This window comes from Aquila chrysaetos, chromosome 18, assembly GCF_900496995.4.
Source record: "Aquila chrysaetos chrysaetos chromosome 18, bAquChr1.4, whole genome shotgun sequence".
Classification (NCBI taxonomy): Eukaryota; Metazoa; Chordata; class Aves; order Accipitriformes; family Accipitridae; genus Aquila; species Aquila chrysaetos.
In genome coordinates this window covers 21,185,562-21,204,258 of record NC_044021.1, presented here as the reverse complement: position 1 = coordinate 21,204,258, position 18,697 = coordinate 21,185,562, and the positions used below count along the sequence as shown (strand labels likewise).

Sequence of the window (18,697 nt, the reverse complement as noted above, 5' to 3'; positions counted from 1 at the left end):
AGATTAAATTCAAATTAAAAAGTTGCATTTATAATGAAAACTCAGCATATTCTATGAAATATTCAAAATTCTTTATTTCCGGCCAGTATAGTATTGTTACAGACATTCATCTCCTGCTCCGCACTTGCATATGATTAAAGTTGGCACTCCCAACCACCAAAAACGTTAAATGGTTATTACAGTACAGGCACAAAGTAGCCAAACAGCTTTACTTTCCTTAAGCAAAGCTGTGATTGTGCTCTAACAGCATTTATTACCAGTGCATAGATTGTTCTCTCCTCCTGAGGCCAAGCAAGAAAGGGAAATTTCCCTTAACTGAAGGAACATAGACGGCAGCTCTGCTACTAAAGCAGTCGTTTCATCAGTGGAAGAATGACAGCTATCTGGATGCACTGAACGGCTGCCTTCATTGCTTTCAGTTGCACTTACATGGGCTTGCTCAGAACTGTATTAAACATCCTCGCTGGTCTCCATTACTGCTTTCATTATTATAATCACCATCAAAGTTCCACATCTGAAGAATCAACAGGATTTTTTTATTTTTATTTTTTAAAGTAAAACAACAAAAACCCCAGAAGACTGTCAGTATTGCAGGTCTCTTGCTTCATAACCACCATTCAAAATCTCTTTCCTTGCTAGAAGCATCAATTCCCTTCCATCAGGAAGGCAGCACCAGAGACACTTTGTATCACTTAACTGTAAATTAACACAACTAGTGTATTTTACTGCCTTTCAACCTTCCAGTTACAGTGGTCAAGTTAACTATTAGCATATGGAATGAGTATCAGATACTTATATGTACCAAAGGCAAGTTAGTCACAAAAACCTCTACAAATATATTACAAAGAAAACTAGCAGCAAACAAACACTGCTGTCATTACACAGTACTCTTTCATGACAGATGACTGATTGGATGGCCATCTGGAAAACAAGCTGATAACTATGTTATAAAAATAGAAAAACAAATATTTGATCATAGTAACTGTATGAACAAGTGTTAGAAGGAGGGAAGTAAGCAAGCATGATTCAGTTAACACAAATTCTACTTAAACAAGAGTGCCTCCAAGCCACAAAACATGTAGTTTCAGTTTTACATTAATCATCAAAACTTCAGTCTGATACATGCAACTGACTCTGGCAAGCATGTCTGAATAGGCAAGGGAACATAATTCTGTAGATTCTTCTCTATAGCACGCAGCCCCATGCCATTGGTACGAATGCCAGTCTTCACTTACATGATGCATTGTAGCAGCAAGGTGTATTGCAGTTCAGAATGGAGGGAAATGGCAGAAAAGCGCATACCATGCTTTCATCGGAGGTAAGTTTCAAAATATGCACTATATGTGTACAGTTTGTTTCTAGGCACATCTTTGGTTACATTCTCAATACAGTCTGCTTTACAAAAAAAATAAATAAAACAGTCAAGACTTGGTTAAAGTCCAGGCAAAGATAAAACTTCTTTTTTTTTTTTTCAGAAAACGAGACAGTAGAAGTCCCTTTACATTGATGTTTTATTATATCCATAAACGATAAAATCCCAGTGCTACAGTAAGGCATGTAAATACTGAACCTGAAAGAAAATAAAAATGGGGAGGAAAACAGAGACATTAAATCATTAGCTCTTGGAACATTTCTTCAGACGGCTATGTATGCATCTTACTACAATACTAAAAGTGTAACCACCACCCCTTCTCCATGTAAGAAAATAAGTTTTTTGATTTACATAAACAATGTCAAGGTGGAGGGGCACAAAAATGACAAATAAGAAGGAAGGAAAAAGAATGCTGGAAAACTATCAAAAGGCCGAAAGAAACCCTTAGGTGCTTACCACTCCAAAAAAGATCAATATGGCAAGTTACAGTTGTAAAGTGAGGAAATGAATAACAGGATTATTAAATCACAGTCAAGCATTCAAACAAATAAATGAAAGCTATCTTTAACAAGCCTTAACAGTTTGCAATTTTTAAAATTCCTATTTAAATGAAATCAACTTTTGGTTTACTAGATATACACACAAAAGTTTTTTGCCACTGTTTGCAACAGGAGAACGTCAAACACAATGCAAATTATTTTTAATTTTTTTTTTCATGCAGAGTTCAACATATTTTTGCAGAGTTCAACATAGGGATGGTGGGGAAAAGAATTTCCTCTCATTTTAATAAAGTGCCTTTCACTTTCCAGTAATGGTTCTCTCTAACGGATATGCCTGAAGTACAGTACTACGAATAGATGTAAGTGATTGTACTTGTGACAAAATCCATTGTAAAAGAATAATCAGAAAATCTGTATCATAAGAATAATTTTCTACTGCAAACCTGCTCATTTAATAGCACTGCACACCCAGTAGCAAAGTGTCAAAATATTAAAGTTACCTAGGGCAATAATGTAGGCGCACACACACACATACAGTATTTTTCTAATGCACGTGCCTGAAAAATGAAAGTTTAAAGAATACGTGGCACTGAACAGTCAGAAAAGCTGAAATGTTCCATTTTGCATATAGATCTCCATTGGACAGATGAAGAAATCCTAGAAGTGCATGCAGCAGGCTGCTTTTGTAAATTAAGTCAGGCACAGAAGAGCTTTTTGGCCCTTGTTAACAGGCAGTCTTTTAGATTTCTCATACACACTATTATTGCAGGATAAAGCAGGGGAAAAAACAAAAAGTCAGAGAGCCACGGCCCATGCAAAATAAAGTTGTGGATCATAGGAAACTTTGTCTGGGTTAAGTATACAAATAAGGCTGCTAATCTTGACTGAGACTATCTCAAGTATTTTTTTTTTTAATTGGGGCCTTTATGAATACAGTCAATCGAGAGTTTGCCAAACATTAACAATGTTTAACAGTTTCACCATGAGACAACCATCAGATTCCTTACCTGCTAAGTACTTAATATTATCAAGTTTGTGCGATTCGAGCATCGTTTTCAGGTCTGCAACTTCTGTGTCTATTTTTCGGTCTGTTTGGGTCAAAGCTCGATCTTGTTGTGCATGCTAAAAAGAAAAGCAACAAAATGATGCAATTTGAACAGTTTCTAGTTTGTTTAGTAATTTTACCCATCCCTTCAAGCTGTATTTTTGGTTCTTCCTTAAATGTATGTTAATTTGCATTCAAAGAGAACAAGTTCCTTCCTAGCTGATTATATCCAAGGAATTGAATAATTTGGTGAACTCAGAAAATTTAAATGATTACATGTTCCTTAACACGTAATCTAGAAAGTGGCAGAACTGGATGCCTTCTTATCTCAATCTAGCAGCCTAAATATTAACGTCAATCTGTTGTTTGGCCCACTGATATTAAAGTCACTACTCAATTATAAGAGCTATTGAGAGGTCTAAGAGCCTTTTGTGACAAAAACATACCGGAGCATAAAGATTTATGGATCATTAGAGAAACTGAGAATTGGTCTTCTGATGTAAAAAAAGAGCACGTCTTCACCTTGTAATGAATTCTACCACAAAACCAGCTACAGACAAATTCAGAATCTGATTATGACAGAAGACACGACTTCTGTAAAAAAATGGGACAGAATTATTACTCAGAAAAGACTGAAAGATCAAACTTGTAAACTGAGAACAGCTGCTGAGTTGCTGATGTTGTCAAATCAGCACTACTGAAACATTGTGAATCAGTTAATGATTTACTGCTAGACACTTTCCTAGGAATAATTCCCTATACTACAGAAAGGAAACAAAGGAAGAGGAAGTGCTTGGTAAAAACCTCCTCTAAAATGAAGCCAAATCAGTCTAGCAGTGTGTTTCAGTCTCACCGAACACAGGGGAAAAAAATTAATTTCACGAACTAACATTAAGAGTAGAATTCCATCTAGAGAAAATACTGCATGCATGAAGTTTCAAATCAAAGTGACCACTGGACAGTTTATATATACATGCAGAGGGTCTAATAATATACATGAAAGCCTTCTTATTCTGTAGACACTTCAGTTACCTGTACCAATATGAAAATACACAGGGAAACAATAAAGTACAATGACATTTTGTACATTAAAGTGCCTAAAGACATGAACAACTCTAAAAAGAATACCAGGTCTATAACACAAGTACAAAAAGATTTGCTGTGTAATAATCAGCTACCAAGTTCTTACCAATTCCACTATTTCTGTCCTCATTTCAAGTAGTTTTCTTTCATTAAGTGAGTACTAGAGGGAGAGGGGGGAAAAAAATATAAACATGATATTGTCATTAAACTTTTCTCCCCACCCTTAAAAGCATATCCCTTTGTTTCCAGATTCTGTAGAACACTGAATCTGGACAAGATTATTGTCTGACAACAATTGGAAGACAGCGTTGTAGGTAATTACTGTCCTTTGGAAAAGCACAATTTAGACAGGTGTTCATCCACACCTCTGAACTGTTAAGTGTAACAAGTCCATCAGACACTCATCTTCTGCAAAAGCTGTATATATTAATAAGCAGCTGGAAGAAAGGTTGGCAGATTTGCATTTCTAAACAGTAACTCTGGAACAGTTAACTAATCCATTGAGCATACAAGCACAATTAAGACTGAACCATATACTTTCTTCAGAAAGGGGAGTACAATTTTTAAACATCATATCAAACTCAGCTACCAAAGAAATGTTTAGCCAGCACTGCATGCACTCACCATTTGTATTGTTCTGACCATCATTTCCTGACATATTTGTTAAATATAGGACCTTTGTATCTCACATTAAGCCATTCATTTGTGGAACATCAGAAGCTGTGGCTTATTTTTAAATTATAGCTATTTGGGTTCAAGGAAAGTTAAATCCAAATTGAAGAGGCATACCTTTAAGGCAGGTCACCCTTATGACTCATGAACAGGCATGATTTACCTTGACATTGATAATGGTTCCTGTCCCACTACTGGGGCAATTAAATTATTCATAGACAGCTGCTGAACTACCAGTCTATAGTGCAGAGTATTAAGGTCATCAGGCACCCATCTCAGAATCCTCAGTTACACAGCAATAACCTCATCTGTTGACATTTCCATGCGGAAAGTCGCTTTATTTTTCCTCCACTCTGGAAGCTTATTCCACTTTAATATTAAACTCAGATTAATCTACATAAATGCCTCAGCATTGAAAAACCCTCCTTACAGATCTAGAGCTCTATTTGGACTTTTGACTGATCTAAAGATGAAGTTAAGAGATAGCAGTCTGCTACAAATGTAGAAAATGACATAAAAAAGACAAGTAACAGCATGTCTACAATTAATGAAACAGTCACTGGATTCTGCAAAATGAAGAGAAAGATAAACACAGAAATTCAGACATTTTATATAAATATATGGTTTTGAAAGTGGTAAGATGGCAGAATATTTATAAAAGAACCTAATTAAAATTAAGCTTGAGGTGAAATTTCACATAAGAATAGGACCTCACATTAATAAACTGATCATCACTACCAAAAGAACCATGACATTTAAAATAAACAATATTATGGGCTGAAATAGCTCGCCTGTTTTACTTTAAATAGATGCTGTTAGCCAAATACACATTTTTCTGAACAATTTATATTCTACAAGCTTCTTTCTTGATGTTTGTGTTTGTTGAAGTTTTGCTTTGTGGCTAGAACTTTAGGTCAGACCCAAGAATTTTAAACTTAGGTTTAAGACAGTGAAATATACCCTTTTACTGCAAGGCATCACCACACATCTGTAATAACACCAGTGCATAAAAAAAGTTGGAAAGACAAGGTTAAACTTCCCCCCCTGAAATTCAACAGGGAGATTTCCCCTTAAGTCCATGTTTTTCACAGTGCAGAGAAAATTCAGTTCTCAGATGCACCTTGATATTTTTAACAGCAAGCTTAGAGGCACTGTGATGCATGAACACATGAATATATATGGAACTTTGTACTGTATTTCAAGTTTTTAAATCACATCTGTATCACTGCACATATAAATCACAGCATAAACAGATGTGCATTAAGCAATTTAGGACTCTCCAAGAAATGTAAAGTGGAATGAACTAATTAAAAGATAAAGCATTTAGAGTTTGAAACATTAAAGACTGCCCACATTGGTGTTGACAAATTAAGAAATTGTCCTTCAGTTCTTATTCCAAGCAAAACTGAAAGACAAAAACATTTTACTTAGTGCTTCAAGTTAAATCAATTTAAACTTAGGACATTTCTCTTCTGAATAGTAACTTACTAAGAATGCACAGTAACCTTCAATTATCCTGAGTTTTACTCTCAGAAAGCTAGATACTGAGTCCTAAGTCACGTTACAATTGAAGTAAATATGATAATGATGATGATCTGCCTACTACAGAAAATACCGGATTACGTCTCTCCCCTAACTCAGCATATATGGTAGAACCTGCTCCCCATTCATCTGCCTTTTTCCTTTTCTGTTCATGCATGGCAGAGCTGGCAATTGAAGTGGGAGAGTGGGGGGAGGAAAAAAGCAGAAGAGCGGTTTTCACAGAAACAATGACATTATAGTTGCACAACAGACTACAAAGTTGGTCAACTTTCTGAAGAGAAAGTTGACATGCACAGTTTGCTTTTCCTGGGAGGCAGTCAAAATAATGTAGTGTTCTGCACAACAGAGAGTCCAGATTCCAGGATCCTACATAAATACACAAGAAAACACTAGTGCCTAATTTGTCACTGGTGAAGTGGTTTTAAATAGGTTTTGTAAGCCCGAAGCTTTGCAAAGCTTATCATCTACACAGATAATACATTTCATATGATGTTTTTTTAAAACATTAGCATGAAGTATCAACTTTTAAACAAGAATTCTACCTGCTCAAGTTGTACTTCATTCAAGCATCTACCATGGGATAACAGACTGTTAGTCATTATACTAAATCACTGACACAGCTGTTACCTAAACTAAGCATGTGAAAAACTTCAAGGGGCACACACAGAAGATGTATATCTACTTGAACACTTCTTATTGCCTAAATTGGAGATAAATACTACATCTTCATTATACACCTGTGAAAAAGGACTGAATAAGGAATAATAGAAAAATGTCATTAAAAGATCTTTCAATTTAGAAGATGCAATTTCTCTGAGGTCCTAAAAGCTATTAAAAAAATATCTATGGGAACAGAATTCTATTTAGAGTGCTACATATAATGCAAAAACTTGTTAATCTTCTAATTCTTCATCTACATTATTCTAATTTAAGATCACATCAACGCAGTCCTACCAGATATTTCAAACGTTCAAAACAATCTGAACGAGTATCAGTTACAATTAAAAAAAAAATACATTACAAGTATTTTCACAATAGGTGTTTCCTAACAAACTACCTATGCTATAAATTCTCTAGCTATAGGGAAATGAAACATCTTCAGTGATGATAAATTTAATGAAATGTGTAAACTTAATTAAGTGTGAAAATAGAGAAAGAGATATACTAATAACATAGAAAACCTCTAGGCAGCTAGTCAGCGTATTTAGATTAAATATCTAATATATTTAAGTGTAATGTGTTAATCCTGATATTAAAACAATATCAAAACAGATAAACACAAACCCCAAATATGACACCTTGTACTATAGCAGCATAAGGATGAGTGACTTGAATTAATACCTTGAAGCTGAATGATACTATAGATTAGTATGAAAAAGCTCTTTGGGTAAGATGCTTTTAGCCAAATTTGGAGATTACTCAGCGTTGAGGTGTTTCTAGAAGAAAGTGACCAAAACTTACCAATTCTTTTACTCTGCTCTTCTCTAGGTTTAGGTTTAACTTGTTATCTGCACGAACTTTGGTAATTTCATCCTAATGGGAAAAAATTGATAAAGCAGCAAGCAAGACTTTATTTAATCATAAGCAGAAAGAATTAGACAAATACATTGTGCCTTTCTTTACATATTTCAGGAATCAAGCTTTCCTCCAATTAATGTACATAATTTTCAAAAGTATAAGTATTCCTATTCTTCCCCTGGGAAATACTGATGTTCTATAGTACGAATTGGATTTCAGAATTAAAAACTGACAATTACATTTAAAACCAGAACACTGAGAACAGCACCTAATTGAGAGCACATCCTTTTATTAAGTGCCGGGAATGTTTCATAACTCATAACTCTGATTTCTAGAAATCCATGCCTAGGTACACCTATAAGTTGGACTTCCTCCACGGAGCAACCTTGATGCTCAAAACAACTTTAAAAGCAGTTTCTAACCTTCCAATATAAAAGAAAATATGTTTCTAAAGACTACATCTAGGGCTTTCAGAAAAAGCTAGAGAGTCAGGAAATGTTTATTATATTTTTAAACATCTAACTTTTAAAAACTACCCTAAGTTGTACACTTGCATTTTACTTCATCAAAAGCTGTAAGTGATTCCTGCTTTTCTCAGTGACAGCTGCCATTTTAATGCAACCTCCTGGCAGGAATTCCAGCCAGCTGATAGTTTGTCATGCGGCAAACTGCTGATCAGATGAATGTGTGGGAGAAGCAAAAGATTGCTGATGTTCTGGGAGATTCTACTATTAAAACCAAATAGGCATCTCTCAAGTAGGCCAATGTCAACTAGTCAAGAGTTCATTAAGTTAGTATGAACAATAATGAGACTCAATTTCTATGTCTGAATTTTTGACCTTTAACTGGTTTATAATTAGATGTCATTACAACGTGATACATTACAGTTTAATTAATAAAAAATTAGAAATAAATTTTTCTTAAACTTTTACAACACTGTGTCTTTTTGTCTTCTAGAGGAACAAGTATGAGCAAACATAAAATAACTTGCCTTTGTGAGAATTACATTTAAAAGTAAAATTTAAAGACATCTAGCTTTTAAGAAAAGATAATTCAGATCCTTGATGCTCTACCAGTGGATTACACTATCTCATTTATATGCAACTAAAACCATAAAATAAGTTACAATTCAAAAATTAGATGACGAATGTATTTTAAAATGGTATTCTGAAAACCTAGATGCATTAAGCACTTCATAACACAGTATGAAACATGTAGAATTAGCCTTGAGAAATTTATGTTCTCCTTTTGGAGATGACAGTGCAAAAAGAAATCAAAGATAATAGGAACGAAACAGCAAGGAGGCACTAGGCTGGGTTTGACCACATGGTCAGCTAGCTCAACAAGTCCAATAGTCTGACAGTTCCATGGACAAATCCTAGGGAACAAAAAGTGCTCCATCCTTCCAGCTAAGAAGGACATCTCAGCAGGAAACAGCAGTTCTCAAGTCAGATGTCCATACTCCCTAAAAACAGTTAATGTTTCCCAGTTTCCAATCTTAATCACTCTTGCAAGAATGTTTGTTTCCATGTAAGGACTGCTTACAACTATACACCCGTTGAAATAATAGATTTTAAGACAATCTTTTTTTTTGACAGTAAAAGGGTGTTTGAAGCAGTATTCAAGACAGGCAAACCATAAAGAACAGAAACACAGCACTGATGCTTAAACCTGGTAAGAATAAGAATCAGTATGATAATTAACAGAGTAAGTCTTCTACACAGAGTGTGTTTTCTTGCAATGGTCATTTGCTCCCAAACAAATGGGACCAAACATAATGGTCCCAAACTTAGTGGCCTAAAGAAGCCATTTAAAAGCTATTTTAAATTCTGGACAGCTAACAGATAAGTCTTCAAAGAAAAAAACAAACAAAACAAAACACCCCCCCCTCCCCCAAACTCAAGCCAATTAGCAAGTGCTGTAATTTTCAAAGTATGTTGCATCTTTACATGTAACAGGCAGGCCTAAATGCAGAACTTCACTCAGCCTTAACCATGACATGGCAGCCACTTTCTGAATCTGAACTAAGTAAAAAAAAAATCCGCAGTTAAATTTTTCTTCACCTCTTGTACCATTCACAGTTCTGTCACCATAAATGAAGCATGCATGAAATTGTCTTTGCTGCAGCCCACAGTGTACCATCAACTGCAATTTCAGTATCCTATACATCACAACAATGAAGCACAGCTTTTAAAATAAAATCTTGAAAGCAAAATTTATTTATTTTTTTTTTTTTTTTAAAGCAAACTAGACAGGTGTTAATTCTTAATTATATTGGTACGGTATCTTACCATGACTTGCTTCTTTATCTGCTGGAGTTCAAGTTTTATTTTCTGGAGAGTAGAAAAAAATTGTACACTTTATTACTGTATATAAACCCACATAATCTAGAAATACTAATGAATTTGCATGATCAGTAGCAATGACTATAGCTCATGTGAAGAGGAAAGCAGACTGAGCGTGGTTTAACTCTATGTCCTCAGTACATGTATAGACATATGCATGTGTATACACATGCATGTTTACTCAGTACTGTGCATTTCCAAACAACAGCACAAGACAGAAGCTAGCAGTGTCCCACAGCAGTAAAGGCAGCCAAATGCATAGGATGGTATTAACAAGAGTAAACCCAGCAGGCCAAAGGAAGTGATTATTTCCCCAGTGAATATATATTCAGCACTTGTGAGCCTGTACTGGAAGTGCTGTGTCCAGCTTTAGGCTCCCTGGTAAAAGACAGATGTTGACATGCAAGTCCACTGGAGGGCCATGAAGATGATGGGGGGCTGGAGCACACCCTGTTGCGGGTCGGGGGGGAGGAGGAAAGAGAGAGATGGGTTTGTTCAGCTTTAAGAAAAGATGGCTAAATGGCAATTATACTGCAGCCTACAACTACCTAATGTTCCCTAGAGGTCCTTTCTAATCCAAATTATTTGATTACTTTATCTCTTTCAAAAGACACATGAAACAGGTACGGCTGTAGCATCTTCTATCTTCCAGAGTTCTCTCTGGAAATCATCCAGTCCTATCCCCTGCTCAAAGCAGGGGCGACTAGAGCAGGTTGCTCAGGGCCACGTCCAGTTGGGTTTTGAATATCTCCAGGACAGGGATTCCACAGCCTCTCTGGGTATCCTGTTCCAGCGTTCTACCACCCTTAGAGTAAAAAGGGTTTTCTTAGGTTTAAATAGAATTTCCCACATTTTGATCTGTGCCAATTACCTATTGTTCTGTCACCAGACAACACTGGAAAGAACCTGTCCATCTTCTTTATACCCCCCGCCCCGTTCAAATATTTGTACACATTGATGAGATTCCTTCTGAGCCTTCACTTCTCCAGGCTAAACAGTCCCAGCTCTCGCAGTCTTTCCTCATGTGTCAGATGCTCCATGATGATCAGTCAGATGATCCTTACTGATCTTTCTGGCTGTTTGTTGGACTCTGTCCAGCATGTCCGTATCTCCCTTGTGCTGGAGAGCCCAGACCTGGACGCAGCACTCCAGATGAAGTCTCACCAGTGCCAGGCAGAGGGGAAGGATCACCTTCCTTGACCCAGTGGCAGCCTTCCAAACACAGCCCAGGAGGTTGTTAGTGGTCTTTGCCCCAAGGGCTCATCGCTGGCTCACGGTCAACCTGGTGTCCATCACGACCCTCAGAGCCTCTTCTGCAAAGCTGCTTTCCAGCTGGTCAGGCCCAGCCTGTCCTGGTAACTGGGGCTATTCCTCCCCAAGTGCAGGACTTGGCATTTCCATTTGTTCAACTTCATGAGATTCCTGTCATCCTATTTCCCCAGCCTGTTGACATCCCTCTGAATGGCAGCACAACTGCCTGGTGTACCAGTCACTGCTCCCAGCTTTGTACCATCTGCAGACTTGCTGAGGGTGTACTCTGCCCCATCAACAAGGTCATTAATGAAGGTGTTAAAACATACGGGTCCCACAGGCAACCTCTTGGGTTCAAGATGCTTTTTTACATCATTAGAAAAAATAGAATGCTAGAATAGCACTTTCCAAGATAGTGATTTTTACCTCATTTTCTGAACGAAGTGCTGAAAATTCACTTTTTTCCAAAATAATCATGTCCTTTTTCACACCACCAATATGGGACATTACTTGCTGAAGTGCAATTTCCTTTAAAAGAGGGAAGAAAAACCTCAGAACATATCATAACTATAATGCTTTCTCTCATCTGTGCCTACAGATATGATAGTCTATTTTGGTACCCTGAAATTTTTAATTCAGCAATTTCAGACTGATTATCTGAGTTTCAGAAAGCAAGATAAATTAAGTGACAGTGACAAAATAAGCAAGTTAAGCTCAAACATTGGTAATGTTTGACAAAATCAGCAGTGCTAACACAGATCAGAAGAATTCAATTAATAGTTTATTCCAAGTCTTCAAATTCTTAAGCTAGCAAAGGCATTAGGGAGAGAAGAGGTATCTCTGAGCTAAATGAGGAAAGCTGGCTTTCAGACCAAAACTCCTCAATGCAACCATACTCTTTTGTAATTACCTCCCTTTTTTACCTCCCCCTGCAAGGGGGCTCACTCTGCTTCACTACTCAGAATCATGCACTGTACTTAGTTTTAATTGCTCTTCTCAGTCTGTTATACTGAGCTGACAGAAGACAAACAAGAATCCTCTGCAACTTTCAAGGATGGAAAAGTCTGTAGACATTGTTCTAGATCCTACACTATCCAGACATGCAAACAGGGACCGCCTTCTCTTCTCTGAAGATCTCCCTCTAATAAGTAGTCCCTTGCTTTTGATTCTGGACTAAGAACTCTACAAATCTGACACAGCACTCTTAACTTCACTTTTGACAGGAAGTACTATTCTAACTTGCAGTGTTATATTTCTAAGTGGCATCTGGAGATGCCTCACCAGGTTACCTGACCACAAATCTAAAAAAATGTGTCAGTGTACTGGACACATTACTAAAAGTCTACAGAAAGAGTACTGCCATGGAAACCTCTTCTCTTACTCCCTGATGTCTCTGGCTTGCTTTTGTTCTCTCCCCTCTTCAGTGAACTCAGAAAACAGAACAGAATCTTCCATATTCTTTCTCTTCCTCACCTCTATACATACACACACACACTTATTTCTTTTTCCCTAAGGTTTTATCTAACCAGTGTAATACTTCATCTTTTACATACCCAACTATGGCCTACTGGTAATAGCTACATCCACAATGTTCCAAATCGTCTTCCAATTCTTCATTCCCTTTTTGCATAAGCCCTTGTGCATTCAAAGACTACAAGGAAGTACAGGTTTATCACGTTGCCTGGAGTTCATGGCATACACGCTTCCTGAGCTGCTTCTATCTTAACATGCTGTACAAGCCTGCACATTTGAATCTTAATGGCAGAAAGTCACCTGAGGGTCTCACAAAACATCTACCATCAGCAGCAACATTTAATTCAGAACAAAACAAAGGAAAACATGTTTACTTTCATTCAAAAAAGCTGGGAAGGAGGTTTGGATTGCTTATTGTAGACTGCTTACTGTAAAATACAGTCAACCATGGGAGAAACGGTCCCTTTAACATTGCATTCCCTGATTGACTGTAGAACAAACTCAGCACAGGAGGAGGCAGCACTCCCACGTCCGCTTTGCCTGGACTCTAAAAGCTAGGAAGGATGGGCAGAAATCTCCCTAGATGGAAGGTCGTGCAAAATCCAGGTATCCCACTTCTTAATGAGATGCCCTACTGCCAAGACTACTATCCTATAAAGACAGCAGCTGCTTTTTTCTCATGTTTTAAGGCAGCAGCCTAGTTACTATGAAATAAGTTAAAGCTTGCATTCAGAAGGTGACGTGGGGCTGTGAACCCCAGCCTCACAGAGCAGCCCCAGAGGTTGTACTTCAGCTATGCTGCTTGTCAGCATTGGTCTGTTTGACCAGCTTACGTGTCGGAATTCCAGCATACGAGATACTGTGAATCCCATTCAAAGATGCTTAAGTTCCACATGCAGTAAATCACGCCTTACTCTGAATTTCAGTTTCATTTCTGGAGCCAGATGCCTAAGAGCAAAACGTGGCAATATTCAACACTGTCATGTCCAATTCCTTACATGGATCTACCTTTGTATGACCTGACAAAGGGCCCCCAAAAAATCACGGCCAGTATCAGAAAAAGTCTTGCCTCCAGACCCAATTATTCATTAAAACAATCATTCCCTCACAAGTCAAAGCTAACAATTCAGTTCAGTTGTACACAATTTCCTGGTAGCCAGGAAAGATCTCTGTAGATACTCAGCATTATCAGTCTATTTCCAAGCAAGTTTTCTTCACCTCCTCCCACCACGATGTATATGCTGGGTAGGTTTAGAGGATACCATGAACAAGGAGATAGATTTCAATATCAGCATCCAAACTGTAGATGTACCTATATCTTATCAGTGTATACAACTACACCAATCATGCCCTAAAAACGTCTATAAAAAAAGAAAATTCAGCTCAATTCTAATACAATATAAATGTCATTGTGACACAAAGGTAAATAAAAAGGTACCACATAACAGGGTGGGAAATAACTGAGGGAATCTGCAATTCCTTGTTACAAGTCTACAAAAGAATATATGTAGTAGCTGTGACTATTCAAATCCATGCGCTGAATACCTCCTATGTCTAAAAGCCTCCTCAGTAATTCTACTTCATGCTACAATAAAGTTGAAACTAAAAAAACTACCTGTGGTTTGCATACCAACTCACAGTACCTAAATCTCAAGGTCCACCACAACACTTTGGTAAGTATTTGATAAACTCAAGACAAAATTCACTAGCCAATAGATACACAGGGATGTTTGTTCTTCACCTTCAAACTTTTAAAATACAGTCTCTAACAGTAATAAATAGCAACACATATTTCATTAGCAGGCATACCAGGTTTTGATTTACTTTAACCCCACCATTGTCTCTGATCTAACCTGCTGTACTTTGGTGACCATGTCCTTGTAAATCATATCCAGGTTGGTGTTCATAATTTTCACTAATGCAGATACAATGACCTCCGACTGCTGAGTAGTGAAACCTAAGCAAAACAAAATGCAACAACATTCAGAGACACCTAAATCTGGATGGTTTACAGAAGTGCCACTTGCTAATACTCAGCACCAAGTTAAAACAAATGTCAGTTATGGAAGATAATAAAACATATTCCTCTTGATTCAGCACTAACAAAAGAACACAACCAATCAGTACATCCAAGTTCCCCCACCCCAAAATTATGTCTGTGAGATAGTATAGCTGCTTCTGTAGTACAGCACTATTACAGTATCAGCAGGATAAACAGTGGAAATTTTCTAGAAGTATTATGGAATGTCATTTCTCACGTGGTTATTTCTATGAGCAAGAATTCTGACCCTGAAAAGCAGATGCTTACTTTCAGTATACTATAAATCTTCAGTACCACTGAAGATGTGCAAAACTCAACAACTGAAAACAGTACTAACTGCTCTGATTTTAGGCCTATCAGGCTCTAAGTCCCTATTAGAAACCTTTTAAACTGAATATATTGGGAACTATTGTAAAACGTCATCCCTAGAAACACTCTCAACTCTTCCACTTTCAAAATGTAGGAGTAAAAGTGTCATGAACAAGATACAATCATTATGAAAAGAAACACTTGCAAAAGCATGATTGTTTCAAACTAAGCGTTAGAAAGCACTTACAGGGTCTGAGACCGAGTTGCTTTCAATAGCTGAGCTGATGTAATAGTTTGCCATCACCAAAAGGAAGAGATACCCCTCTCCCCCCACCTCTGCATTTTACATAGCAGTCCATAATCAATCCTATTATAACACACTGTTGCACATTCAAGGTGCTATATACTAAATATGTAGGAATCCAATCAATACATTTTAAACCACTACCTTGAAAACTCTGTTTTTTACTCTCAATTCTTAAAATTTGATTTCTCTTTAGCATTTTGAATTATGAGTAGGATAATAAATTATTCCAATCAAACTTACAAGCTCACTGTTTCCTTTTGGAAGTAGAAAAAACCTACACGTTCTTACCTAGTATATAAAAAAAATATAAAATCCATGAAACTGAAGCTGTAACATCACATGTCAAGAAGTAAGTAACAAACTTTGTAAACTAAAAAACCACCCATGAAATGACATTAAAAATAGCTACCCATTTCTAGCAAATTACCATTTTCTTCCAAGAGGCATACCAGCGCATGAGTGTCAAAAAAAAGCTTCCTATTTCCCAATAAGGAAATATTCCCTTTGCTTGGTAAAGATGATGATGCAGAGATGCTTACATCTGAAAAAAAGATAAACAAAATGCAAGTTATTTGTAAGAAAGAATATTTAATCAACATGTTTGCTTTCCAGCAGTTTCCTTGCTACCCCAAATATTTTTCATTTATGACAAAACATTAGACGGTGGGTTGAGATTATCGCAGCTTGCTTGAAACTGAAAAGGTATCTGACTAACAAGCGCTACGCACAAGAGCTTGAAAGTAAAAGACAACGCTACTGCTGCATTTCTGAGATGCTCTCCAAGGATGTAATGCCCAAGAAAAATCCCACCAACTGTCAGGCTCTTAAAATTGGTCCTTTACCGTTATCAGCATAATCGGTGGAAGCTGCGAGCACTTCAAAGCTTTGAGGACTAAATCCACAGACTCTTTGTTAAAGAAGCAAACCTTCACTGGTTGCCCTTTAGAGAAAAGGTAACCGCTCGCAATTTGCCCTTGACTCTTTTTACAGAAAATATTTTCAGCGCTAAATCTAAGTCAGTGTAGCTTCCACGCGGGACACAAACGAGCCGACGGAGAGGATGCAGGACGGAACACGAGGTAAACCGCCGGGACGCAGAACTCCCTGTCCTCAAAAGGCGTTATATTTTAAAACACCCGGGCAGAAAACACGGCTACGCCTTTAGCCGCCTTACTTCAAGACCAACACGGGCTAACCGATGTGGGCAGCTACCCCTGCGGACAGCCCCGCGCCCCTCGCAGGCCACCGGCTCCCCCCGGGGGGGGGCCCCCGCGCCGCTGGGCTCCCGGGGTCGCGTCAGGGGAGGTGAGGGGAGATGAGGGGAGGTGAGGGGAGGCGAGGACCCTCTCCCGCCCCAGCGCTCACCCCGCTCCCCGCCGCAGCGGCGGCGGCTCACGCGCCCGCCCCACCCCGCGCTGCCGTTAACGGCCGTAACGGCCGCCCCGGAGCCCGGCGGCGCGGCCGGGCGCTGCCAGTCGCCGAGGCAACGGCGCGCGGGGGAGGGGGGCGCGCGGCCGTCACGTGAGGCGGCGGCGGCGGCAGCGGCGGGCGGGAGGGCGCCGTCCGCACCGCGCGGCCGCAGCAGCAGCAGCGCCCGCCTCCCGCCGCTCACAGCCGTGGCCGCGGCCGCCTGGCCCCTGGCCATGGCCGCGCCACCCGGTCCCGACGACGGAAGAGGTGGGAAGGAGGGAAACCGCTGCTGCCGCCGCCGCCGTTGCTACTGGAACGCCATCGCCTTGAGCACGCACCGCCCCGGCATCTCACTTCCGCCTCCGGCACGTGGCAAAAGAGGCGGGTGGTGCCGCGATTGATTTTATGGCTCAGGGGGTGGCCGCGGAGAGAAGAACGGCGCGGGCGGGCAGGCTGCGTAGGCGGTGCCTTGCGAGGGCGGGCGCGGCCCGGCGGAGAGTCCCCCGGGGGCCGCGGGGGCACCGGCACCGGCACCGGCACCGGCACCGGCATCCCCCGCCGTGGGCCTCGGCCCTGGGGTGCCGGCAGTCAGCCCTTAGTGGCCCAGGCTCTGCCAGGCGTCTCGGAGCGGCACTGCTATTTCCCTCCTTCCTTTAAGTGAAAAAAGGGAGTATTTGGGGAGGGAGGTTTGTGCCGGTGCTGCAGGACGGGCACGGTCCGGTACCTCCTGTCCGACCCCCGAGCCCTTGCCGAAGCACGTCGTTCGGTCTTCGTTCTGGGCGAAGATGGACGTTTAGTAGGGAAAAGTGCATTTCAGACAAACCCCGTCATTCTGTGACGAGGCTGAGATTTCGGGTTTCAAGGTAATGAACCAAGTAATTTGCACAATTAGGCAACTCGGCGGATCCAAGAGTGTGGAGCCTTAATCATTGAGCAATTGCCGTAACCACTAGAGTGGGTAAAGCCTGCCGTGCCTTCAGTTTTGCTGAAAAGACGGGCGTACTTCTTCCTTACGTGCTGTTGTTGAAACAAAGGTACTTAATATTTGAAGGGAACTAATACGAGAAGAAATGGTTTCGACCCGCTGCCATTTTCTCCAGGCAGCACTTCCTTCAGAGCGTCTCTGTTTTTTCTGTTGCGTACACCTTCACCAAAAGCATGCGGCACCTTTTCTTCTTACCGGAATCGATAAGTACAGTAAATCAGTATGACGATGGAATCGCTCAGGTGTATCTATATAAATGCAAAAGTGGATGAGCCACTGTGGCACATCGCAGTGCCACAGCAGCAGGGCTTGTCACAGCAGCTGGGACAATGCAGGTACACAAGGCCAGCGTCTGTAGCAGCAATTCCCTCCAGCTGCTGTGGTGATAAAGCACATCGCTGTTATTACAAAATAAACTATAAATGTTCCTTCAGTATATCAGAAAGATATTACTGTACTTGCAGACTAATCCTACATGAATAGCCGTTTCCCAAACCACTTGCACTGTATGAGTTCAGGGACATCGGTGGGCTCACCCGCACTGCCGTGTTTGTTTTCATGGCAAGTAAAAGCAGAAACTTGCCTAATGTGCATTGGTTCTGCTTGGCTGTTGTATGCACATTGCCTGGCACCAGCACGGCAGTAATTCCTGACATTTGTGAGTCTGCAGGCAGTTCTCTTTTCACCTACGGATGATTCAGAAATTGGTGCAGCGTATTTTCTTTCACATTCTTTCTCCAACGATCCCTTTAAAAGCCCTGTGCTTGCTACGGCAGTTGAAAGGCAAAACTGTGACTACTGAAGTATCTCCTTTTAGATCATCTGCCGGTTTCCATTTTGCAGT

General features: G+C 39.8%; 1 protein-coding gene across 1 annotated transcript; it reads right to left on the bottom strand.

Moving 5' to 3' along the window:
• Positions 1-49: 49 nt before the first annotated feature.
• On the bottom strand, positions 50-17,214 carry MCUR1 (mitochondrial calcium uniporter regulator 1). Its single transcript, XM_030041877.2, has 9 exons — positions 16,824-17,214; positions 15,886-15,999; positions 14,655-14,758; positions 11,755-11,856; positions 10,024-10,065; positions 7,676-7,747; positions 4,107-4,160; positions 2,880-2,994; positions 50-1,570 (listed from the first exon to the last, which is right to left on the bottom strand). Exons 1-9 carry the CDS (start codon positions 17,101-17,103, stop codon positions 1,515-1,517), a joined length of 939 nt encoding a protein of 312 aa, XP_029897737.1. The 5' UTR covers positions 17,104-17,214; the 3' UTR covers positions 50-1,514.
• Between the last annotated feature and the right edge of the window lie 1,483 nt (positions 17,215-18,697).

Excerpts from the sequence above, each read along its gene's own strand:
- MCUR1 (XM_030041877.2), bottom strand. The coding sequence starts at position 17,103 with ATGGCCAGGGGCCAGGCGGCCGCGGCCACGGCTGTGAGCGGCGGGAGG. Across the intron at positions 14,759-15,885 it reads ATGCCTCTTGGAAGAAAATG|GTTTCACTACTCAGCAGTCG; the intron begins GTAATTTGCTAG and ends TGTTTTGCTTAG. Across the intron at positions 10,066-11,754 it reads CACTTCGTTCAGAAAATGAG|AAAATAAAACTTGAACTCCA; the intron begins GTAAAAATCACT and ends TCTACTCTCCAG.